The sequence below is a fragment of the Lontra canadensis genome, unplaced genomic scaffold (genome assembly GCF_010015895.1).
Source record: "Lontra canadensis isolate GAN:19392208 unplaced genomic scaffold, GSC_riverotter_1.0 scaffold53, whole genome shotgun sequence".
Classification (NCBI taxonomy): domain Eukaryota; kingdom Metazoa; phylum Chordata; class Mammalia; order Carnivora; family Mustelidae; genus Lontra; species Lontra canadensis.
Genome location: NW_022631047.1, coordinates 1,709,183 through 1,735,479, shown reverse-complemented (window position 1 = coordinate 1,735,479; position 26,297 = coordinate 1,709,183). Strand labels below are relative to the sequence as shown.

The following is a 26,297-nucleotide window of genomic DNA, read 5'->3' as shown; positions in this document are numbered from 1 at the left end:
GTGCTAGATATTCTTCTAGGCCCTCATTGTGTTAAATCATTTAACGGGAAGCAGCCTGATGCATAGAAAGAACTCGGGCTTTTGGGTAAGACTTGGGTTCAAACCTTAGCCCAGACCAATTAACTATGCAATCTTGGGCAGGTTCTGTGTCCTAGCCTTGGCTTCTTAAATGGAGATATTTGTTTCGCATCTTGCTGCAAGGAATAAAAATTTTTCTCCTAATTCTCACATTCATTTCACTTCCAATCCTCCCATCTTACGGGTACCTGGCTGAATCAGTCTAAAGAGCATGCCACTCTTGATCTCAGGGTGGAGTTCAAGCCCCACGTGGACTGTAGAGATTTAAAAAACATTACCCCCAAAACCTTATACCTACATTTTAATTTTATTTTAAAAAATTATATATATATTTTTTTAGTAATCAGTACACCCAATGTGGGGCTCGAACTCACGACCCCGAGATCAAAAGGGGCGGAATCAGCCAGGCACCGCCCTAGTCCTACATTTTTAAATGCTAATTTTTTTCCCATAAAACACTGACACATTTTTTTCTGTGTGACTTGTTTTAAATCATATAGGACTTTGGAGGACAGGTAGTCTTTAAAATATTGTCCCGTCAGGGACTCCTACTTATAAAGAGGTCTCAAGGGTAAGTCTCCCATAACAAGCAGATCGTGGTTAAAAAGGAAAGAGAACAGAAGAAACTTCAGTTTCGATGGAAATATCAAATTTGGTCAAGGGGGCCTCGCCCGTTTTCATTTTCTATTGGCTAAGCTTTCCATCAATCTCACCAGTTGTAAATAAACTGGATACGGAAGCATGTTGTTAAGGGGTGGGACCTTCCTGTCGCCATTGCTAAGGTGGAGGGTTTGTTCTCTAATAGGCTGGAAGCCGCTTTTCCCGCCCTCTCGCAGCAGTTGCTAAGAGGCGGGATTATAGAGTTCGTAAAGGACGGAGGGTTCGAAGCTCCACCCATCCGATTGGCGGGTAGGGGGCAGGTCTTGCGGTGGATAGGCTGCTGGCCCTGCCTGTTCCGGTTAGTTGCCGGGGAGAGGCACGTGAAGAGGAGGCGGCGTGAGGCGACCACGGCGGGAGGAATGAAAGTGGCGGTCTCCCCGGCAGTTGGTGCCGGGCCCTGGGGCTGGAGGGCTGGGGGCCGTGAGGGCGGCGGGGTAGTGCGGCTGCTCCTGATCATCTTTGGCTGCTTGGCCTGCGGCTCAGGTACCGCCGGTGCAGCCGCCGCCTTGGGGGCGGGTGCCGAGAGGGTTATATTTAGAAAAGTGGGGAGTGTCCCTAGGGTGCGGACCGTTTTTCCGCAGTGGGGTGCGGACGTGGTGCGGAAAAAGCCGCTTCGTCGTCGTCACTGAGGGTTCAGGGCTATGGGATGGCGTGGGGGAGCTACTAGAGTGGGGAGGAGCTTGGAGCCTTTTGGCAGAGACTGGAAGGGAGGCCTGGACTGGGTGAGATGTCCTGGGGGCTGTGTCGCGCTGCCTGGGCCTCCTTGGTTTTCCTGGTTAAAAGTGAGGGGACCCGAGTTCCATTGATAGCGGGCAGAGTTGCCACTGGAATGGGGGCATCCCATTCATTGAGCAAGTTAGCAACACCTTCTGAGCGTCTGTTCTGTCCAGACTCTGGGCATGGGTGTGGCTGAACGGATCATTTTAATTCACTGAAATGGAGTGAGTTCTATCTAACGTCTTCTGTTCTTGTAAGATCCTGGCGCTGTTAAATTCGCGTTTCCAAAAAAACAAAAACAAAACAAAAACCCACCACCACCAACAAAAAAAAACCCATCATTTCTCAAGCAAATTTACTGCTATCTACCTATTGGTGGATGATTGGCTTTGGACTGAAATGAAACGGTTTCCCTTTAACGCTCTAACTCAAAACCTAGAATGTTTCTAAAAACCTCCTACCCTCTTATCAAATGCACAACACAAAAATAAGTGAGGTTTCCAAGTTCCGCTGGAGAGAGTTTGAAACGTGGGGTTCGGGATAATCGTATCCTGGAAACACAGTATGCTCTCACCTCTCCCATCCTTTGCTGCCTATCTCATGCTGTCACTTAAGATTATCCGTAGCTGCAGCTTTAAGGTTGTCTCAGGATCCATAGATCTAGTTCCAAGTGTAACGTCCTCCGTCCTCCCGCAATGGTTTGGGTCCCCCCCACCCCCACCCCGGTGGGGGTGTGGGGCAGGGAGAGAAGGTAGTAGGTCTGCCGGAAGGTACTTTTCCAGAGGTGAGGGCCGGAGTAACATTGAAGGGCTACTTATGGTCCGAATGAACTTGGGCCAGATGGTTAACCTCTAAAATGGAGTAGTGGATTGTGGGGTTGAAAGAGAAAAATAAATGCAAAAATGTCTCTATCTAGTTAGTGCTCAATCAGCAGACACTTTAATGAGACACTTTTATGAAAGGAACAGGGGCTTCTTAGCTTGGAGGAGGGTAGACAGGTTGATGTTCTGTGTGGCTAGATAGATCATGTGTGTGGCAGCTACAAACAGCTGATCATGTAGTACAGAAGAACTTTCTAAAAGCCAGATGTACCTAAAAAAAAAAAATGCAGTACTTCAAAAGGTAGGTAGTATTTTCTCATTGGAAGTTTTTGATTATAAAAATGATGTGAGTTTATTTTAGACTATTTGGGAAGCACAATTAAGTAAAAAGAAGTAGAAAAAACCCTCACTGTTTATTCCTTTCAGAGACAATCCATTGTAGCACACTTTCTCCTGGTCTTTTTTTTTTTTTTTTTTAATGTGTTTCTAATAAAAAAATTTGAAGGGGCGCCTGAATGGCTCAGTGAGTTAAGGCCTCTGCCTTTGGCTCAGGTCATGGTCCCAGCATCCTGAGATCGAATCTGGCTCTCTGCTCAGCAGGGAGCCTGCTTCCTCCTCCCTCTCTGCCTGCCTCTCTGCCTACTTGTGATCTCTGTCAGATAAATAAATAAAATCTTTAAAAAAAAATTTTGGACGGTGCCTGGAGGGCTCAGTTGGTGCAGCGTGTGACTCTTGATCTTATGGTTGTGAGTTCAAGCCCCACATAGGGTGTAGAGATTAGTTAAAAATAAAATCTTAAAAAAATTTTTTTTTAATTGATAATACATTCATAGACCTGTCAGCAAGCCAGTTCTCCTTGTAGGCCACCCGTTATTTCTCATTTGATTTTGTAACATAAGCATTTTCTTTTTTTTTTTTTTTTCATTTATTTATCTGACAGACAGAGATCACAAGTAGGCAGAGAGGCAGGCAGTGAGAGAGGAGGAAGCAGGCTCCCCGCTGAGCAGAGAGCCTGATGCGGGCTCCATCCTAGGACCCTGGGATCATGACCTGAGCCGAAGGCAGAGGCTTTAACCCACTGAGCCACCCAGGCGCCCCCATAAGCATTTTCTTATATCATTTAAAATTCTTCTTAAATGTTATTTTTATTTGTATTCTATTTTTTGGACAGACCATTTAATGTTTCTGAAGTAAATGTGTGGTGTTTCTATTGTTGGTTGGACATTTGTTGTGTTTCTAGTTTTTCATCGTAGATAAGACTTTGTGAACTTTTTGTGTATAATTTTTTTACTGCATTTAGATTATATTTTTAGAATAGATTCTCAGAAATAGATTTATTAGATCAAAAACCAAAACATATTTAAGACCCTTGAAACACCTTGCTGAAATATTTCCTGAAAAGGTGTGCTTGTTTACACCACTAACAGCACTAATTGCTTGTGACCCATATGCTTGCCAGTATTGGTATTTCAGCATTGGATATATACACCTTTGTTAATTTGATAGACCAAAAGTAGTGTTTTAACATGGCGTTTCTTTACATTTGCATTATTTTGAGGGAGCATCTCCTTTAGTAGCTATTTAATTTTTCTTTAGACTAAGATTTTTTGGAATGTGTGTGTCCTTTGTTCTTGGTGTACTTGTAATTACTCTTTATTGAAGTTTTTCTTTTAAGATTTTATTTATTTGACAGAGAGAGAAGGAGAGCACGCGAAGCAGGGGGAGGGGCAGACAGAGGGAGAGGGAGAAACAGGCTCCCGCTAGCAGGCAGCCTGATGGGGCTGGATCCCAGGACTCCAGGATCATGACCTGAGCCCAAGGCAGATGCTTAACCGACTGAGCCACCCAGATGGCCCTGGAATGTTTATGTATTTTAAAAATCAATTTGTATGAACTTCCTAATATATTAAGGGTATATATATATTTATAATCTATTTATTTATTGAAAATTTTTCTTTAATTTGTTTACCCTCTTTTACTTTTTTTTTTTTTTAAGATTTTATTTATTTATTTGACACAGAGAGAGAGATCACAAGCAGGCATAGGCAGGCAGAGAGGGGGGAAGCAGGCTCCCCACTAAGCAGAGAGTCTGATGCAGGGATTGATCCCAGGGCCCTGAAATCATGACCCAAGTCAAAGGCAGAGGCTTAACATACTGAGCCACCCAGGCACCCTTCTTTTACCTTTTTTTAAAAAAGATTTTATTTGTTTGAGAGGGAGAGAGAGAGCCAAAGAGAGCACACATTGGGGGAGGGGTAGAGGGAGCAGGGATCCCCAAGGACAGTGATATGACCAAGCTGGCTTGGCACTGCTGAGCTGACTTGGGGCTCAATCCAGGACCCTGGGATCATGACCTGAGGCCAAGGCAGAGGCTTTTTTTTTTTCCTCTCTTGAAGGCAGATGCTTAACCTACTGAGCCACCCAGGCATCCTTACCCTATTTTCTTAAATTGAAGTATAGTTGACATACAATGTTATTATTTTAAGGAATACAGCATAGTAATTTGGCTAACCTATGCATTACACCATGCTCACTCACCACAATAGGTGTAGTCCTGTTTTACCTTTTTATTTTTTTTAATTTTTATTTATTATTATTTTAAAAATTTTTTTATTTAATTCATTTAACAGACAGAGATCATAAGTAGGCAGAGAGGCAGTAAGAGAGGAGGAAGCAGGCTCCCTGCTGAGCACAGAGCCTGATGCGGGGCTCGATCCCAGGACCCAGAGATCATGACCTGAGCTGAAGGCAGAGGCTTAACCCACTGAGCCACCCAGGCACCCCTATTTATTATTATTTTTAAAAGATTTTATTTATTTAGGGTAGAGAGAGAGTACGAGGGGGGAGGGGCAGCGGAGGAGGGAGAATGAATCCAAAGCAGACTCCACACTGAGTGTGAGCCCCAAGTGGGGCTTGATCCCACCACCACGAGATCACGATCATGACCTGATCCAAAACCAAGAGTCAGTCGTCAACCGGCTGAGCCACCCAGGCACCCTCCTTTTTATTCTTAAATTTATTTTATTTTACTTATTTATTTAAAGAAGATTTTATTTATTTATTTGACACAGAGAGAGAGGGAATACAAGCACAGGGAATGGGAGAGGGAGAAGCAGACTTACTGCTGAGCAGGGAGACCGATGTGGGGCTTGATCCCAGGTCCCTGGGATTGTGATCTGAGCTGAAGGCAGACACTTAACTGACTGAGCCACCCAGGTGCCCCTCTTTTGATTTTTTAAATAGATTTATATTTTTATGTAGTCACTTAATTTTATTCTCTAGTTATTTCCATTACTTTATGCTTAGAGAGCCCTCAAAAATTAAATTTCTATCATTTTTATGCTACTCTTTAATTTTTTATTTTACTTTGTAATCTATAATTAATGTTAGTATTTGGTGTAAGGTGAGGATCTAGATAGGTCTTATTTTCCAAATAACCAGTCAGTTGTCCCAGCATCCCATTGAATGATGCTTTGCTAAGTGCACTGTTTAAGATGTTATTTTTTAAGAAGGCTTTTAAGTATGAGCTGAATTACCTCTTGAAAGAAATGAACAGAGGCTATTTAAGAGGTTGTTTTTCATGACTTTTTAGGGTTTCTTCCTGTCCTCACATAGTTTGAATCATTTTTATTGATTCTACCTGTAGACGTTAAGTGATTAGTGCTCTTGATTAGTTTATAATGACTGTAAGCAAATAAGAAGTTATTAACCTTTGAATAACTGCTTTATGGGTAAATGTGATAAGCAAGTTATGATTCACTATATTCCTTGAAGGCATTTTCTAAAATCTTTGGGCTCAGAAGGCATTTTCTCGAATGTTTAATCTGTTCTGCTTTTTAACATGCTGGCTTTTGAGGGGAGAGGAAGAAAGGTGCTGTATATCCTTTTGCTGCAGGAAGCACAAAATTTTAAGTGAGCATTTTGACAACTTATGTATGTTTAAGGTCACTTGGTTTAGTTCTGTGTTGTTAACAATTTAACCTAGAGCTGGAGTGGTGATTGTTTCACAGAGTATCCCTTTTTGCTGAATTGGTGTATTTCACAGCTCAGTAACTTTCCAAAGATGTGGCTGGCCAAGGTGCTGATTTCCATAGGGGGTTGCTACTAAGGACATTAGTTTATCTATCTATCTATTTATTTATTTATTTATTTACTTACTTACTTACTTGAAATTGTTTCCCTAGAATGTTCTGTAACTTGGGAAAATGATGAACTAGATTTTATTTATTTATTTATTTAATTTATTTATTTGACAGAGATCACAAGTAGGCAGAGAGGCAGGCAGAGAGAGAGGAAGGGAAGCAGGCTCCCTGCTGAGCAGAGAGCCTGATGCAGGGCTCGATCCCAGGACCCTGGGATCATGACATGAGCGGAAGGCAGAGGCTTTAACCCACGGAGCCACTCAGGGGCCCCGACAAACTAGATTTTAAAAGATGTTGCTTATTACAGAGCCATTTTATTTCTTTAAGAAAATGGTATCAGAGAATTTTAAAATTAGTTTCAATACACTGATGCCTTTTCTTGGCATTAAGTTTTTCAAATGCCCTGTACTATTGACATTATTTGTATTTTTCTATCTTCTTGAAAATAACAGTGGGCTTAAAAATGTGTAGTTTTCTATTACTTGGTGCTGTGGGAGAGAAGGGGTTACCAAGTGTGACTCTTGTTTTTGTTTTTTTTATTGAACAAGTGTATGTTTTTACTTTGGGCTTTGTTGTTTGTTTGTTTGTTTGTTTGTTTAAGATTTTATTTATTTATTTATTTGCCAGAGAGTGAAAGATGGCAAGAGAGGGAACACAAATAGGGGGAGTGGAAGAGGGAGAGACAGGCTGCTGTCAAGCAGGAGGCTGGATAGAGGTGTCGATTCCAGGCCCCAGGAATCATGACCTGAGCAGAAGGCAGACACTTAACGACTGAGCTACCCAGGTGCCCCTACTTAGGGCTTTGTACACAGATTGGATGTTCTTTTAAGGAAGTAATAGATTCTGTACAACATCTTTTTTTAATACATCCAGTGTTTTTATATACCTCAACGAATTTGTCAGTATAGTAGTTTTAGCATTCACATAACCTTACTCTCTTTTTTTAAAAGATTTTGTTCATTTGATACAGAGAGAGAGAGATCACAAGTAGGCAGAGAGGCAAGCAGAGAAGGGTGGGGGTGGGAAGCAGGCTCCCTGCCAAGCACAGAGCCCATCAAGCTCAATCCCAGGACCCTCGGATCATGGCTTGAGCTGAAAGCAGTGGCTTAACCGACTGAGCCACCCAGGCATCCCAATAAGCCTTTTCTTTAAAAGTTCTATTTATTTAAGTAATCTCTATACCCAACATGGGGCTTGAACTCACAACCCCGAGATCAGGATTTGCATGCTCTTCCCACTGAGTCAGCCAGGGGCTCCAAGAAAAATAAACTCTTGAACCATATTTACGAGTGGGTATTTTATCAGTACATTTGTGGGCTTGCTAGTGAGACCTCTTTAAAAAGTTTCATTTTGGGGCACCTGGGTGGCTCAGTGGGCTAAAGCCTCTGCCTTTAGTTCAGGTCAAGATCCCAGCGTTCTGGGATGGAGGCCCTGATCGGGCTCTCTGCTTAGGAGGGAGCCTGCTTCTTCCTCTCTCTCTCTCTCTGCCTGCCTCTCTGCCTACTTGTGATCTCTGTCTGCCAAATAAATAAATTTTAAAAAATTTCATTTTATAAAAGATAGTCTAGGAGGAAATCCTAATTACTACTGGACTAAACCCTAGTGAGAAGCTGATAGATGGGGTGGGGTGGCTGGGAATCAGGGCATGCTACCTCAAAATACAGCATCTTGGCATATTGAATGTTTTAAGCTGAGGGAGTTTAAGAAAACAGTAGAAACAGGAATGTCTCTCTGACCTCCCCACCTCATCCTTCTGTGAAACAGACCATAAAACCCTGTGAGAGGCTCCCTCCCTCCCTCTACCTGAGGAAATGCAGATAAGGGGATGGGAAGAGGAATCCGAGCAAACAAGCCTCACTCAGTTTCTCCCAGCTTACTACCATTTCCACGATTTTCTTTACCCCATCACACTCTTTTCCAAGTGTGTACTCTTCATGAAATGAAGCAAACTGTTTCTTTGGGTCTGCATTTCCTTATGAAGGCTTTTGTGTCATGTAAAACGTTTATTAAATGTGTATGGTTTTCTGTTGTTAATCTTTGTCAGTTTAAATTTTCAGACCCAGCCAGGGATCCTAAGAGGATAGAGGAAAACTTTTTCTTCCCCTACAATATGAAGGCTGAATTTCCTTCCTTTTCCTTTCTTTTTCCCTCTTCCTTCCCCTTTCCCTTTTCTTTTCTCTCTTTTTTAAAGATTTTATTTATTTCTTGGAGAGAGAGTGCCAGAGCGAGCATGAGTGGGGGGAGGGGCAGAGGGAGAGGGACAAGCAGACTACCTGCTGAGCAGAGAGCCCATAGGGCTCCAGCCCAGGACCTTGGGATCATGACCTGAGCTGAACAGATGCTTTTTTTTTTTTTTTTTTTTTTAAAGATTTTATTTATTTATTTGACAGAGAGAGTGAGAGAAGACAAGCAGGGGGAGCAGAGGGAGAGGGAGAAGCAGGCTCCCCATCAAGGAGGGAGCCTGAACAGGGAGCCTGATGCAGGGCTCTGCGGGACTCGATCCCAGGAGCCCAAGATCATGACCTGAGCCGAATGAAGGCAGATGCTCAACAACTAAGCCACCCAGGCGCCCCTGAAGGCAGATGCTTAACCAACTGAACCACCCAGGTTCCCTAAGACTGAATTTTTTAAAAAATTAAAATATAATTCATGTATAATAAAATTCACCCTTTCAGTGGTTTTTAGTATATTCACAAGGTTGTGTATCCATCACCACTGACTAATTTCAGAGTATTTTTATCACTCCAAAATGAAACCCCATGTGTTTTAGCAGTTACTCACCATTCACTTCTCCCAGTGAGGAGAAATCTTTCTGTCTCTCTGGATTTGTGTATTCAGGACATTTCATATAAATGGAATCACTCGATATGTGGTCTTTTGGTCTGGCTTCTTTCATTGAGAATGTTTTAAAGGTTCTTCCACATTGGAGTATGTGTTAGTACTTCCTTTTTTTTTTTTTTTAAGGATTTTTAAAGTTTTATTTACTTTTTTATTACTATTTTTTAAAATTAATTATTTTTATTAACATATAATGTATTATTTGCCTCAGGGGTACTAGTCTTGAATCATCAGGTTTACACATTTCACAGCACTCACCATATCACATACCCTCCCCAGTGTCCATAACCCAACCACCCTCTCCCTATCCCACCTCCCCCCAGCTACCCCCAGTTTGTTTTGTGAGATTAAGAGTCTCTTATGGGGGCGCCTGGGTGGCTCAGTGGGTTAAAGCCTCTGCCTTCGGCTCAGGTCATGATCCCAGGGTCCTGGGATCGAGCCCCACATCAGGCTTCTCTGCTCAACAGGGGGCCTGCTTCTCCCTCTCTTTCTCTGCCTGCCTCTCTGCCTCTGTCTGTCAAATAAATAAATAAATAAAATCTTTAAAAAAAAAAAAAAAGAGTCTCTTATGGTTTGTCTCCCTCCGGATCCCACCCTACAACCCAGCAATCACTCTACTGGGTATTTACCCTAAAGATACAAATGTAGTGATCCGAAGGGGCACGTGCACCTGAATGTTTATAGCAGCAGTGTCCACAATAGCCAAACTATGGAAAGAACCTAGATGTCCATCAACAGATGAATGGATAAAGAAGATGTGGTATATATAAAAGAAGATGTGATATATATATATGTGTGTGTGTATATATATACACACACACATATATATATGCGCATGCACTGGAATACTATATAGCCATCAAAAGAAATGAAATCTTGCCATTTGCGACTACGTAGATGGAACTAGAGGGTATTATGCTGAGTGAAATAAGTCCATCAGAGAAAGACAATTACCATATGATCTCTCTGATATGAGGAATTTGAGAGGCAGGGCGGGGGGCTTGGGGGTTAGGAAAAATGAAACAAGTACTTTTTATGGTTGAACAATATTCCACTGTATAGATGGGTATATCACATTTTGTTTTATCCATGAGTTCATCATGGATGAACTAGTTATTGTGGATGTTGCTGTTATGAACATTCATGTACAAGTTTTTGGGTAAGCTTGTGTTTTGTTTTCTTGGGTATATACATAAAGTGGAATTGCTGGGTCATATGATAACTCTATGTTTAACATTTTGAGAAATTGACAAACTGTTTTCCAAAGAGGCTGCACCATCTTACATCCCCAGCAGCCCTTTATGAGGGTTCTAGTTTCTCACATCCTGGCCAGCTCCTGTTACTCTCCTCTTTTTGATTTTAGCCTTCCTAATGGATATAAGGTGGTATTTCCTGGTGGTTTTGATTTGTATTTCCCTGAGGACTAAAGATGTTGAACATCTTTTCATGTCTCTTGGCCATTGTGTATCTTCTTTGGAGAAATACCTATTCAGATCCTTTGCCTATTTTTACAGTTGGGTTATTTCTCCTCTTATCGTTGAGTTGTAGTTGTTTATATATTCTGGCTAGTAGACCCTTCTCAGATACATGATTTGCAAATATTTTTTCCCATTCTGTGCATTTTACTGTTTTCCATTTTGTGCATTTTACTGTCTGTTTACTTTCTTGATAAGGTCCTTTTTTTTTTTTTTAAAGATTTTATTTATTTATTTGACAGAGTTCACAAGTAGGCGGAGAGGTAGGCGGGGAGAGAGAGAGAGAGGAGGAGGAAGCAGTCTCTGCTCAGTGAAGGCAGAGGCTCCCCGCTGAGCAGAGAGCCTGATTCAGGGCTCCGTCTCAGGACCCTGAGATCACGACCCGACCCAAGCGGAAGGCAGAGGCTTTAACCCACTGAGCCACCCAGGTATCCCGATAAGGTTCTTTGAAACACAAAAGTTTTAAATACTTAAGAACGCTGATTCATCTGTTTTTTCCCTTTGGTTGCGTGTGCTTTTGTGTCATATCTAAGACACTATCACCTAATCCATGGTCAGGAAGACTCAACTTGTGTTTTCTTCTAAGAGTTTTGTAGTTTTTGCTCTCATGGTTAGGTTTAAGGCAGAAATTAACTTCTAAATTAGTCATAGCTTCACCAAAGCCATTTTGGACTGGCAAGTGTCCTTGCCTTTTTTGTGTGTGTAACTTCGGTATTTTAAGGTTTGGTTGAGGTTTTTTTTTGTGTTTTGTGTTTTGCTTATTTATTATATTCAGTTTATTTATTTGTTTATTTATTATTTAGTATATTTAGTTTATTTAGTTTAAATCTACCTATCTTTGTACCTAGACCAGAGTGATAACTTAATTTCCACTTATAATAGCATTTAATAAGTTAGTACAACATAGAACTCAAGGAAAAAGTTATTAAACTATTTTGTGGTAAAGAATGTAGCTTGTGGGGGAACCTGGGTGGCTCAGTGGGTTAAAGCCTCTGCCTTTGGCTCAGGTCATGATCCCAGAGTCCTGGGATCGAGCCCCGCATCGGGCTTTCTGCTCGGCAGGGAGACTGCCTCCCCCTCTCTCTGTGCCTGCCTCTCTGCTGTCTGTCAAATAAATAAATAAAATCTTAAAAAAAAAAAAAGAGTGTAGCTTGTGCAAACTTGGGTGGGAAGGTATGAGAGCGGTCACTTTTAAGCCTTGCGTTGGCTGGGATTGAATACAGACTTCTGAATGGAGGCTCGTCTGTCTTGGCAAAAATCAAAGGAGTGCATGTATTAAATGACTGCTCTTAAAACCTGAAACAAAGCAGCTGGAAAAAAGGAACTTTGTGATATTTTAGTATCTTCTTAAAGTACTGTATATGCAAAAACATTGCTAAGTCTGTTCATCCTACTCAGAAAAAGGGTAGAGGAAATAAGTAGATGGCGTTACTTTGGCAGTGCCTTTATAAGGGAAGCAGGACCTGGATGTAAATCTCAGTTAAGTTATTCACTAGCTGAGTGACTTTGGGCAAGTTGCTTAATCCTTCTTAAGCATTGATTTTTGTTATTTATTTATTTATTTATTTATTTATTTATTTATAGATTTTATTTATTTATTTGACAGAGACAGCGAAAACAGGAACACAAGCAGGGGGTGTGGGAGAGGGAGAAGCAGGCTTCCCGCCCAGCAGGGAGCCTGGTGTGGGGCTCGATCCCCAGGACCCTGAGCCTAAGGCAGATGCTTAACCACTGACCCACCCAGGCGCCCCTTAAGCATCATTTTTTTTAAATTTGTGAAACAGGGATTATGAGAGTCCCTGCCTCATAGCACTGTTGGAGAGTGAAATGAAAGACAGCATACTGTCTTAATAAGCACTTACTAGGGCGCCTGGGTGGCTCAGTGGGTTAAGCCTCTGCCTTCAGCTCAGTTCGTGGTCTTAGGTCCTGGGATCGAGGCCCACATTGGGCTTTCTGCTCAGTGGAGAGCCTGCTTCCTCCTCTTTCTCTGCCTGCCTCTCTGCCTACTTGTGATCTCTCTCTCTCTGTCAAACAAATAAATAAAATTAAAAAAATTAAGCACTTACTAGTAGCTTTTATTATTGCTTATTCAGGGTTAGTGCCTATAATATCTAATTTCTTCTCTCATTTCAGTTTTCTTGTTTCTTAGTCCCTCACATTTTAACCCCAGTTTTGAGAAGGTGGTCAGTGGTCAGTATTGTAACAGCATTGCCTGGTAACAGGTGGTAGCTACACTTGTGAGCACAACATAAGGGATAGACTTAAAGAATTCACTGTATTGTGCACCTGATACTAATGTAACATTGTGTGTCTACTCTACTTGAATTAAAAAAAGAAAACATTGGGGTTCCTGGGTGGCCTTCTGCCTTCGGCTCAGGTTATGATCCCAAGGTCCTGGGATTGAGCCCCACATTGGGCTCCCTGCTTGGCAGGGAGCCTGCTTCCCCCCATCCCCCCCACCGCCTGCCTCTCTGCCTGCCTCTCTGCCTACTTGTGATCTCTCTCTCTCTCTCAAAAAAAAAAAAAAAATATTTAAAAAAAAAGAAAACAAAAACAGTGGTCAGGCTAATTCTATTTTATGGAATGAATTGTAGCTATTAACTTATTCTGTTATATTCAGTTCTTGTTTCCTTTCTTTGCATAAAGCCGGAATCAATGCAAGCGTGGTCATGCTTCAGGAATCTGAAGTTCATAATTCGAATCACAGGCAACAATTCTGTTATAAAAATGTGCTTATCCCAAAGTGGCATGATGTGTGGACGCGGATACAGGTAATTTGGAGGCCCCTGACTGGGGCAGCTTCTGTGAGTATCTTGTCTGTATGTGATTAGTGAGTACTTTGATACATTGTCCCCTATCAGCAACTTTGGTGTAGGGTTCAGATTATTCTGAATTGGGTTTTCATCAGTAATCATTTATACTTTATTCCCTTCTCTGTCTCTGTTCCTTTAAGTAGCTTATAACACTTGACCCTTTGGTAACCTTCCTTCCTCTTTTTCCCAAAGAAGCTTCCTTCTTGTCCTCTCTCTCCTTGCGTGTGTGTGTGCGCGCACGCGCACACAAGTACATGTACATGCGTACATGAACACACGCACGCCCCACCCCCCGCCAGGCCTTATGCCCTCTTTGGCCTGGAAACTGTTGCATGCCTGTCAGGATGTAAACTCTTGCCTTGCTGTTCTTATTCTATTTTGATTCAACACGAAATGTTTCGTAAACCCCATGCCTGAAGTTTTCCCTTGATAGAATGGCTTTGGTTTCATTTATTTCATAACACTATTAAGCCACCTGGCAAGCGAGAACATCTGGCTATAATAATAATTGAACAAAATGAGTCCTTTTGGAAACGCTGCTACTGCTGTAAGCATAGTTACTGATAAGAGCGTTTTTTGTTTACATCAGAAACCTAAGGGTGGGCTTGTGGGTTTTTTGAATTTTCTTTATTTTATTGTCTGATATAAAGATCATATTCCATCTGAGACACATTATAACTAACATTTACCCATAATCAGTGATTTGTGACAAAGGGTTGAACTTCTTAGTCTGTCATTACAGAAACATTTTCAGTGTTCTGGGGCTGTTTCTGCCTGGCAATTTTCTTAATATTCTAGAGCCTTGTTTTGTATGATCTCTCATAAATAGCTATAGGGCTAACTCAGCTTAGAAGTCTTTTTTCCTCCTGGTGTTGTTCTGCTTAATAGTAGATTCAGATCATGTTAACAAACAAGACATTCTAATAGCTGCCTCTGTGTGCTATGTGCAGTGTTATTTGCCCAATTATATTTGAGCCGTTGCATCTCTATATTTCTTATAAGCCTTGTGGAAAACTGGCACTATTACTGATTTAGCTATTTACTCTAAAGGTTTTTTAAAATCTGTATTTATGAAAATTTAAAGTTCCTACTTCTTTCTCATGCTGGTTTTACTTGTGTTACAGATCCGGGTAAACAGTTCCAAACTGGTACGAGTCACCCAGGTGGAGAATGAAGAGAAACTGAAGGAGTTAGAGCAGTTTAGTATCTGGAACTTTTTTTCCTCCTTTTTAAAAGAGAAATTGAATGACACCTATGTAAACGTGGGTCTATACAGCCCAAAAACCTGCCTCAAAGTTGAGATTATAGAGGAAGACACCCAGTACAATGTCACTGTGACCCGGAGTAAGTCTTTCCTCTGTTTTTCTGGTGGATTCTATTGTGAAAAGGGCTTTGGAGAGTGTAATTAGCGAGACAGACAAGTTAGCTCAAGACAACTCCCTTTTGATTCTGATCATAACTTGAGTATACCACTGTTCCAAACGGTTAAGAGAATCTCTCTCCTACATACAACACTTTAGGCTTAGAATAAAGACCTCACTTAGGTGGTTCGGAGTACCTCCTTACCTAGGTTTGTGAAGACTTGTGTCCTAATACTTCCAGTGGCCCTGAGCTGATATGCTTAGTGTTCTTCAGGGTAAGACACATTTATTCCTGCTCTCTGGGCACTCCTAGACAAAGTTAGATGCCCTGGATATAAAGACCCGTATTTGAAGACCTGAGTCGTTAAATAATAAAAACTGAAGGCAAGCAGAACTGAATATGAATATTTCACAAGTAAAAAGGATTTGTGGAACCATAAGAAACTATGAAAATCACTGCAGTTGAAGCCTTATTCAGTGGAACCGGGAGAAGTTTTCCCTTTTCTGAATATGTATGAGAAGGTTTCACAGAGGACTAGAATAAGTATCCTGTTGAACTTTCTGACTTTTGGTCTCTCCTTGGTTACTACCGAGGGTCCTGGGATGTTGTGAATAGCAGAAACATCCCTGGGTTTTGCTACAAAATAGGTTGTGCTCTTCTAACTGCCCTATGGTTCCCAGGCTTTTTTGCTTGTATAGAATTTGCCTTTTGGGGGTTTTTTTGTTTGTTTTGTTTTTTTTGTTTGTTTGTTTTTGTGCCCCTTTCACATGTACTGATTCTTCTTGCTCCCGCTCTGTTTGAGGGCCTCCCTGAGACTCAGGGCTCTTGAATGTGAATGCTGTGGGAGTGTCTGGTATGCCACCGAGAGGCCTCTGCTCGGGGGCGCCCCCTGGTCCTGGGTGAGATGTGTTTTAATGTACGCTTTTCCAACACAGTGCTTGTGTAGCAGAAGGAAGTAGGTGGTGGTGTTGGGCAAGAAAAGCAGCCAGTTAGAGAACAACAGAGGGCCCAGACCCAAAGTTCTGGGCAAATCTGCTGAATCGGAACCCGTGAGAGACTTTTGAGTGAAAACCGGAGTGGTAGAGACCCCTTGTGGACGATTGCATGAAGTGCTGAGAGCATTAGGCCTAGCTCTATCTGAAGCAAAGCCTAGTTTCTTTTAGCCTTAGCATAGGTAACCAAAAAAAATATAAGATCTCCAAAAAAGTAGAGGTTATACAGAGACCTACTTATATTTCCTGTTTGGAAGGGTCCCCAGGCTTTGTGTGGCATTTACAATGCTGTTTAGGTAGGTTGTTTGTGTTTATAGTTAACCCCTGAACAGTACCGGGTTAAGATGCTGGCTGATTTACTACACCCCTCAGTCAAAGATCTGCATATAACTTTTGACTCCCCAAAACGTCATTATTAATAGCCTACTGTTGACAGGAAGACTCACTGATAACATAAACAGTCAATTAATTCTTATTTTATATGTTATACATATTATGTGCTGTATTCTTACTATGAAGTAAGCTAGAGAAAAGAAAACGTTACTAAGAAGCCGCAGGAAGAGAAAATGCATTTACAGTACTGTGATGTATTTGTCAGAAAAAGTCTGTAAGTAAGTGGACCTGTGCAATTCAAACCCATGTTGTTCAAGGGTCAATTGTACTTTATTAGCTGACCTATAATGCCAACATTGTCTTTCATTCTATAATCCTTTATACTGTTTGTTTTCCTGATCAAACAGAAGTCTTTATTTGTTTCAGGATTTGACCCCAAACTCTTCTTCATTTTCCTCCTTGGACTTATGCTATTTTTTTGTGGAGATTTGCTGAGCAGGTAGGTTCCAAGGTTGGAGTGCAGAATGACGAGGCTTAGACCCACCCTGCTTCACTTTTATCATGGGGAAAGAGCTGCCCTTCCCTTTTCCATGAGCTTTATGGCTAGGCCATTCCCTGCTTGGGAAAAAAAAAAATTTAAATAATTTAATACATGTTACAATTTTTGCTTTTTTCTTATATTGAACAAGATTGGCAAGAATGAAAGTCTCTTTTTATTTTTTATTTTTATTTTTTTTTAAGATTTTATTTATTTATTTGACAGAGAGAGAGAGAGATCACAAGTAGGCAGAGAGGCAGGCAGAGAGAGGAGGAAGCAGGCTCACTGCTGAGCAGAGAGCCCGATGCAGGGCTTGATCCCACGACCCTGAGATCATGACCTGAGCCAAGGCAGAGGCTTAACCCACTGAGCCACCCAGGCGCCCCTGAAAGTCTCCTTTTAGGTTGAGCCATCATGTGATGGGATTTAGCCAATACATCACCACCCTTTCCACCATTTGGATAACATGTTAAGTCCTCCTTTTTCCAGGGCCATGTGTTGGTGAGTTTCATGCCATTCAGAGGTAGAGGAACAAACACCAACCACTTACGCATTTCCTGTTTTTAGGAACCTCCCAGCTAAGCTAGGTAAAACTGACAGGTACAAATAAGAAGAAAACACAGGTAACTAAACATTGAACAAATGTAGAATCAACATTAACTTTGTACAAAAGTAAAAAGAATATTTGTGGAATAATGAATGAAAGCTACCCGTCGGAGTTTGAAGTTGGGCTGGAGTGAGATTGGTAGAAGCGGTTCCTTATTTTGGGGATCCTGAGAGAAACTCATAGAGAGGGAGGAATGCCTGGCAGGAAGAGTCCGGCGTAGGAGCCAGAGCTCTCTATTCTAGGCCCTGCGTCTGGTCTAGAAAGACGTTTATCTTTCTGGGCAGTCAGTCCAGTTCCAGTTTCCAGTGTCCACTCAGGCAGTGTCCTTGTACCTTCTTTTTCCCCAGTGAAGCCGGGCAGTTCCTTAGAAGAAAGATTCTCCTTAAAACTGGGTTGGGAGAGATGCTGCAATGGGATTGCGCAACTAGGCAGAGGTTTATTGTTGGCATATGTTTGAGGGGTCTTACTGATCCCCATCCTCCTGAGCCGGCAGCAACCGCATTGTACCAGTCCCGTCAGTGTTCAGACCTCAAGATTTAGACATACACCTGCTCTCATCTGATAGCTTTTTTCTGTCTATCGGCTGGGTTACTTGTTCTTTTTTAAAAAATGTTTTATTTATTTATTTGACAGAGAGAGAGATCACAAGTAGGCAGAGAGGCAGGCAGAGAGAGGGGTGAGGCAGGCTCTCCGCTGAGCAGAAAGCCCGAAGCGGGGCTCGATCCCAGAACCCTGAGATCATGACCTGAGCCAAGGGCAGAGGCCCAACCCACTGAGCCACCCAGGCGCCCCTGGGTTACTTGTTCTCTTTCGAACAATGCCGTGTGTGAAGACTGCGCACATAGTCATGAAGTAATGTTTCTCTCTGCAGAAGCCAGATTTTCTACTATTCCACTGGGATGAGTGTGGGAATTGCGGCCTCTCTACTTATTGTCATTTTCGTACTGTCCAAGTTCATGCCCAAGGTAAGTAGCAGAATCCTCATCTGCAGTCAGGAGGAACTTGGAAAGTTGAGGGACTGTTTTCTTGGATAATCTTACAGCACTGAAAATTTGCATTTGTGGCTGATAAGTTAATGTCCTTTTTCACTGATCTTTTCCTTGATTCAGAAAGGTACTTTCCATGATGAAACTTGGAGTCTGATTGCATACAAACTCCCCTTTCTTATTTAAATCCTGTGCACAGTGGGGAATTAAAGTCTCCTTCCTGTTTGCTGATTACATAGCCAGGCTTTTAAGTTATTTAGCACCTCCTTTTCCCAGTGGTCTTTGCACACTGTACCATTTTAAATATAAAGGATGTCTTCTTAAGGGATGTGGTTTTTGTGCATTTTCAGTAGGTTGAATTTTTTAAAAATCGTAGTTCCATTTTGCTGCCTTTATGTATGGAAAGCCTGTTGTAACTTTTTGTTTTCACTTCTACTCTGTCTTAGAAAAGTCCCATTTACGTCATCCTGGTGGGAGGCTGGTCCTTTTCTCTGTACCTCATTCAGCTAGTTTTAAAAAATTTACAAGAGATCTGGAGGTGTTACTGGCAGTATCTTTTAAGTAAGTGTTGTCGGTTTTGCTTTCCTTTTTATATGTTTATAAGGTTGTTTTAGTTCATTTGATCCTGAAATGATGTTGCCTGCTTTTATTATATAAAACTTTATATAAAGTCCATGTCCTTTTATTAATCTTTAAGAATCATAGTTCTTCGCTTTATTTCTAACCCTGTGTAGTCGTCACATTAAATGAAAATGGTGCTGCCAGGGAAAAGACTTTAATTGGTTGGTGTGTATAAGTATAGCTCTCTTTACACAATAGGCATCTTTCTGAAAAGTTATAAATTGACTTTATTAATAGTATCATATTTTAAATGCACTTGAAGACCTTAAGAAGCAAAGGACTCTGCCGTGAATTTTTCTATGAAGTGAAGATCCTTTGGTTATACAGTTGATAACCCTTTATCTTTTGAGAGGTAATTAATCTGGATTTTCATATATTAGGCTTTTTTAAACAGACTGTTCTAGGGTTGTTCAACATGTAGCTTTAATCCTCCATTTGAACCAGATAAATTTGGAAACAACAGAAAGAGTAGACACTTCAAGAGATAAATATGTTTGAGTAGTGAAAAAAGCGTGAATCCTGGGTAAATATCTTATCCATTTTCCTAGTTCGGTAGGCGCCATATAGCAAATGCACTGCTGCTTCCCGCACAAATTATTTTTACCAGTTATAGATCAGAAAGAATGTTTTTCTGATAACTCTTCTCTTAGGCTATGTCCTCACAGTCGGATTCATAAGTTTCGCAGTCTGTTACAAGTATGGACCCTTGGAGAATGAGCGGAGCATCAACCTGCTGACTTGGACCTTGCAGCTGATGGGCCTATTTTTCATGTATTCCGGTATCCAGATACCACATATTGCCCTTGCCATTATCATCATTGCACTGTGTACTAAGAACCTGGAGTACCCTATTCAGTGGCTGTTCATCACCTACAGGTGACCGAAACACAATATAACTTTGTATTGAAACACACCGTGTGGGATGCAATTGCAGCAAAAGGGTACAGAGGCGTTGACCTGGGAACCTCTTTGTTCATGGAAATTGATCTTATTATGCTTCTGCTTTTGTTCCTTCCAAGTCTTTCTTTTTAGACTCTCTCAAGGCATTTTTCTCATTTTATTTTCGTCATTTTATTTAAAATAAAAGCGTTCAGTAAAGTGTCATGTGTTCCTTTTACCACTAGGTGGTGCAAAGCATAGCACTTTTATACCACATGCCTCTGGTCACCTGGTTCTGGATTATTTCACACTGGCTCTCAGATTGCTTTGAGAGTTCTAGTCTTAAGATGTAGTTCAAAGCATGTTATCGTCTTGCACAGTGAACATGGAGTGGTCATAGATTCTGAGGTTGTAAGTGGTGGTTCTGTTATACGTAGTCAAGGTGATGACATCAGTTTGGGGAATCTCAAGTTAATGGACCACAATCTTATACCATTTTCTTGTCATTTTTCCACTTTCCAAATATTTTGTCTATCATTTATAGGAAAATAAGTGAATTTATTCACATTAGTGAATACTATTGATTACTCTGACTTGTCATTCCTAGTCTAACACGTCAGGAGTATGTTATAGGTAAAGATGTCTCTAGAAGAAAGGTGGGGTGATGACTCTTAATGTCCAGGCTCTCTGCTGTATACTTGGCACACTGAAGGAAGCTAGAGGGCAGGCTGGATAGAAATTACTGATTAATGATTCATGATGTTATTTTGGTGAGTACAGAAAGATGTGTAAGGCAGCAGAAAAGACTGTCCCCCCTCGTCTCCTGACAGAAGAAGAATATCGGATACAAGGAGAAGTGGAGACGCGAAAGGCTTTAGAGGAGCTTCGAGAATATTGTAACAGTCCTGACTGCTCTGCTTGGAAGACTGTTTCTCGAATCCATTCTCCAAAGAGGTAAACTCTTGGCCATCTATGCCAGGAATCTATCAGGGTGATTGTGACCTTGAGTTTTAACAGAGATCATACTTCTAGATAAACATTTTGTATTCATAACTTTGTTTTCCTGCTCATCGAGGGGTAGTTGGGAAAAAGATAAATGTATCATCATATGTTAAGCAGTAGCCTGTTTTCTGCTTCCTCAAGGAACCAACCGTCTACTCTAGATTTGATGGCAGCATTGAGAGGAGAAGACTCCAGTACCATATTAAGTTTCCCATGTGATAGTTTTACATTGCTCTCTGAGTGTTTTGCTTTTTGTTTTTTGGTTTTTTTGGTGGGGTGTTCCCTTTTTACTTGGGCACCACCGTACTGGTGAGTATGTGAAGCTTCAATTTGGAATCCTGATGGCATAAAGTTTATAGGGCCATAAACGTGAATAAATGTGTAATGCCCCATAATCTTCTCTTATCAGGATTACAGATGACTAAAGGAACCTTAGCACTTTCCTAACTAAAAGGATAGGCTAGTGCTTATTAAGCAGGATAGGGTTTCATGGGATGTTGGCCTCTGACCCCAGCTTTCCTTTTCTCCTTATTTCTTGCTTTTAGTCTGCTTCCCTGCCGGAGTAAGGCAGGCTCTGTAAAATTTGAGCTGTGAGTATATGGAAGGTTTCACTTCATTCTTATTTTGAAAGAAAACCAGAAAGGACAGAAGGCAGGTTCTTAATGAGTATTATCTTCTCTCTTCCAGATTTGCTGACTTTGTGGAAGGTTCTTCTCACCTCACACCAAATGAGGTTTCTGTCCATGAGCAGGAATATGGATTAGGGAGCATCATTGCTGAGGATGAAATCTATGAGGAGACATCCACTGAGGAGGAGGACTCAGATTTTCCGTATCCTGCTATCACACAACAGATCACCTCCTGACTTAGGTGGTGGTTCATTATTTTTATATGGACTGGCTTGGCACCTCAGTGGTCCATGTTGCATGTGTGCACCATTGCTTCTCAACTCCTTGAAACAGGGTGAGATAGTGCAAAACTTCTCCCACTGAAATTAGCAGCCGAAGTAGGCTTCCCTCTGGAAATGGTCTTGGTGGTCTCCGTGGGATCTCTGAGGGAGAATGGGTAAAGCAGCGAATGCTTTCAATGCTTCCCATGTTTATGTTTCAAAAACAAAAAACCAGATGACCACAGCTAGCACGGTGTTCTAGCTCCTCTTAAAGATTGACTCGGTGGTGGCGTTTCTGCCACCACAGCTGGCACTCAAAAGTGAGAACTTTGTTACATGTGTGGTAACTCTTTGCGGACCCTAGGCTGCGTCTTCCAGAGAGAAATCCACAAATCTGAGCCTCCTTCACTTCTGCTTTTCTTTCAGTGACTTTAGAATAATCCTTGTTTTAGCTGTTTGAAGAGGAATATAGATTTTTATTTCTGTCTTGCTTTTGAAATGAATATATTTTTTTAAATGTCACAAATTCATGTTCCAGAACCAGGGAGTACTCCAGATCGACAAGCCCATGGGCCCCTTCGTGTTTGTTAGTATGGCTCAGCCATTAAAGCCCCAGAATTGTTGTGTTGGGGTTTGAATTAGTTCTCACACATATGATATTCTAAGTCTTGCTTGTTTTTAGGAACATGCCTGTGAACTCTTCTGTAGGGGAGGTCTGTCAGGCTTTTATTATATTCAAGTTTTAATTCTATCTTAAGACATTTGCATTCTTTCCTTGCCACTCCTCCAGCCCCCTTTGCCCTTCCAGGAAGTGTCTATTTCCTCAGCTGTGAAGTATGTACAATTTAGAGTTTGTTTCATTTCTTACATTCTCTTCCCCTTCATTTGTAGCATTATTCCTGCAAGTTGGGAGAAGTGATCATTTTTGGGAGAATTTTTTATGCATCCTCCATTTTTCCTGTCAGTGGGGCACATATCTTTGAGTTGCTGTGGAATCAAGAAACTCTCCTTTTCCTTTCTCTTCCTGTGTCTACCCAGTCTACCTGGTCTTTTCAGCCTCTCCTTACCACGTGTATTCCGCTCCCCCCACCATAATCTGGCTAATTTGCAAGCCCTAAGACTGTCTGTGAAGTTTCCTTGATATAACATAAAACTGTAGCTATGTAGCAGTCACAAGTTGCATTGCCATGAAATAGTCCTCCAGGTCACCTTCATGCCTCCGGATGTTCATTCACCTCTCAGAGCCAGACACAGTTTTCCATGAACTTAGTATACTTACTTGCAGTTCCATTTCTGACCAGAGATTCATGCTGCCTTTTATTACAGTGGCATTAGTTTCAGATTCTTTTGCCATTGGAAAGTACCCTTATAAACCAGCAATGTCATTTATGAGGGAGCAAATTCCCAAGTCTCTGTCATTTGGTTGGTTCTGGCTCAGTGATCTTCACCCCTGTACCTTGGAAGAGGCCATAATGACTCTAGCCAGGAATATGGGCACTGATGGACGGAGCACAGCCACAGGTGCCCTGGTCCACCGGGATCACTGAGAAGGCAGATGATTTTTTTAAAAAACTGTAATGACTCCTTCAGGCTAGCCATTTAGCAGATAATCTTGTCAGGCCCTGGGCTCAGTGCTGACTTCCAAAATGTCCAGGTGGCCAGTTGATTATTACCACCAGTGTTTTCCACAGCTTTACACTGTCCTAAAGTGACAACTACCTCAATTGGCAGCAAATCCACATACAGTGGAAAGTGAAAGGGCGGGATTTGGGCAGATGCTGTGGGTTAAAGTTGCAGGGCAAAGGAGCTTTATACTGGGAGACCTTAATGCCTTTGTAAATTATGTACATGGTAAAATCTTATCCCTCTGCAGAAAACTGTTAGGGCCTCTGAAATATACTATTTTTTGCTCTATATTTATAGAAATCAGGATCCAGCATATTTGAGCAGCTGTTAATTTGAAAAAATAATTCATCTGTACAAGTGGTCTCAGGATTACCTGGAGACTTTGGTGCCTTCCCCCAGAGAGCTTGTTCCGGAGGCTGTGGCTTGCCTCCAGGGTGACTTTCCCTGCCCTGCCTCTTATCTTTATCTTGGTGAGAAAGTGCTAAGAAACAGGGAAAGAGTCCTCTTTTTCTGTTTTGTTCAACTCCTCATGAAATCTCGTTTCCACCTCCAGATCACTTTTTTCCACCAACTTTGAACTTGGGGGGAGTATAGTCCAACCCAGTTTATTACTCTGTGTGTGTGTGTGTATGTGTGTGTATGTGTGTGTGTGTGTAGTCGGAGACCGGAGCTGCAGGCAGCAGAGGTGACCGTGGGTCCCGCAGCTTGACAGCTGCTCTGAGACTGGGAAGGACGACGGTGCCTTTGGTGTGCTGTGTGTCCTTGCTCTGCCTGCCCGTGTGGCCTTGCCCCAGATGCTTCAGTGCCTCCTTGTGCCCACAGATTGCTTGACTCCATAAGCTGCTCTTGTCTCCCTCTTGGCCACTTAGTCTGCTGGCTCTGTCACTACTTGAAGCCCCCCCTTAATTTTCTCTGGCAGTTACAGCTCTTGCAATTCAGCATAGTCTCGTCTCTCAGGCTGACCTCATCCAAAAGGATTGAGGGGATAACCACGGAGTGAACCGACACTGGAGCCACGTCTCCTGCCACGTCAGCGTCAGCGTCTTGCTTGTAAATACCAAGCCGTAAATTGGCCCCAGGGCTGAGGGTCTCTTCAGCATCGGAAATCTATCACCCCTAATTGATCTGACCAAGTTATGGAGAGCACGACTGCCATTAATGGGAATATGAGAGCTAGCTGGCCTAAAACCTTTCCCCCTTCACTTTCCCACTCAGATTGCTTTCATGAGACCTGCAGAGCCAATCACCAAAAATAAGGACGAGTTTAGCAACTTGGATGTCTTCTAATAAGGAAGTCCTACCAGCCACTTCATCCCACCAAAACTAGTTTATTTTCTCCCCCAGATTCATGACTTTTATGTCTGTTACAAAGGGAGTTTTGCTGATCACAGGCTTTGGGTTCCAGTGTTCTATTTTGTGCAGATACATCCCATCCGGGGCCTAGCCCTCACTCCACCGACTGTGTTCCCTTCAGTCCAATTCCCAACTGGCATATACGTTAGAGATTTGATGAATGAAAGGACCCAAATAGGCCAGATAGTCCTCCCTGGCCCTGATATCCATAAAAAGCTTGGAAATGGATTATGCAATTGCCCTCAATCTTTTTGTTCCAGAAAAAAAGATGGGCTCAGATGGATGCCTGCGTAAAAATGGTTCTTAGCTGTGTACTCATAACTTTTCTCTGAATTGAGTAGTGAAAGTTGAAGTAGGAGGAAAGGAAATTAAATGTCCTTCTAGTATTCCTTTGGACTCAGGTCTGACATATGAGATAATAACCTATATTGAAATGCCAAGAACTTTATCTCAACCAAGGAGAGGACAGTTTGACAGATTTATTATGCCTTCATGTTACATAGGCACTGAAACCAAGTAATAAATATATAAAATAGCCATTTGCACAAGGCAGAAGCACCTAAAACCTCTTGTTTATGTTTTGATATAGCAGAAATTGATGATTATGTTTAAGGAAACCTATGCAGTTATGGTGAGCCAGTGGTATCTCTTGGTAACGTAGCTTATGGCCCCAGTTGCTGTTGAGTTAGATTCTAGGTGGTTACTACCTTGAAAAGGGTGTTTGGTGCCTTATGTGATGGGAGCCAGAGCCTGCTAGGAATAGACAAAGCAGATTCATGTCCACATCAACACTCAGCTTTAGTGGTGGGTGGGAATGGCACACAGCCTCCCCCACATTTGGGACTTTGGGCTCCCATATTCCCTGCCTGCGTGTGTCATCTTCCTCTTCACGCTCTTGACAGTAACTTGAAAATGGTGAAATCATCTTCTGTGAACTCTCCTACAGTATGGGCAACATTCGTGTCATGTTAGCATACTAGATAGCTCGTAGTGTGAGTGTTAGAACTGTTAGAGCCTGCCATGGTCTCTGTTTCCCATGTTTGCGGACTTGGTGGTAAAATAGCAGGGCTAAGGAATTCCTAGGTAAGTTTTAACCTGTGGGTAATGCCTTAGTGTTGTTTTAAAAGATTTGCCATTTATATTTAAAATAAATGTTCATGAATGTTTGAAAAGAACAAAAACGATCAGGGATGGCTCTTTGCCACGGGTCTCATTTTCACTCTTTTCTGTAAGAAAAAATAATAATGTCTTATTATATATTTTTCATTTTTATTGTACAAGTTTGTAAGTAATGCCAATTTTAATAAAGTTTTATAGACTATGTAGTAGTCTCTCTTAATGAACGTGTACTTTTCTTACTTGGATCTCTTGAGGCAATTAGCTTCTAAGTTTCATCTTTCTGATGAGATGGTGTTGCAAGCCATCTGTTTTCCTTTTTTTCTTACCCACCACTGCCCACCCTGGGTCTGCCTTGGTCTGCTTCCGTCCTTGGACTAGATGATTTCTCAGCATGCCCAATTTCAAGGGGGAATTATTCCTGCAGGAGTCATGGGGTGTGACCATGC

At 41.8% G+C, this 26,297-nt stretch overlaps 1 protein-coding gene across 2 annotated transcripts; it reads left to right on the top strand.

Annotated features, from left to right (window-relative positions):
- The first annotated feature begins 1,044 nt into the window (after window positions 1-1,044).
- NEMP1 (nuclear envelope integral membrane protein 1) lies at window positions 1,045-22,834 on the top strand. 2 transcript variants are annotated; one of them, XM_032874524.1, is made up of 9 exons: window positions 1,045-1,221; window positions 13,378-13,502; window positions 14,669-14,888; window positions 16,658-16,730; window positions 18,248-18,341; window positions 18,809-18,923; window positions 19,634-19,859; window positions 20,643-20,816; window positions 21,552-22,834. In XM_032874524.1, the coding sequence occupies exons 1-9, from the start codon at window positions 1,098-1,100 to the stop codon at window positions 21,727-21,729; spliced, it is 1,329 nt and encodes a 442-aa protein (XP_032730415.1). In that variant the 5' UTR covers window positions 1,045-1,097; the 3' UTR covers window positions 21,730-22,834. The 2 variants fall into 2 exon arrangements, with proteins under 2 accessions (XP_032730415.1, XP_032730416.1); XM_032874525.1 differs by lacking the exon at window positions 1,045-1,221 and adding an exon at window positions 2,197-2,577.
- The last annotated feature ends 3,463 nt before the right edge of the window (window positions 22,835-26,297 follow it).

Excerpts from the sequence above, each read along its gene's own strand:
- NEMP1 (XM_032874524.1), top strand. The coding sequence starts at position 1,098 with ATGAAAGTGGCGGTCTCCCCGGCAGTTGGTGCCGGGCCCTGGGGCTGG. Across the intron at positions 13,503-14,668 it reads ATGTGTGGACGCGGATACAG|ATCCGGGTAAACAGTTCCAA; the intron begins GTAATTTGGAGG and ends CTTGTGTTACAG. Across the intron at positions 18,924-19,633 it reads TTACTGGCAGTATCTTTTAA|GCTATGTCCTCACAGTCGGA; the intron begins GTAAGTGTTGTC and ends CTCTTCTCTTAG.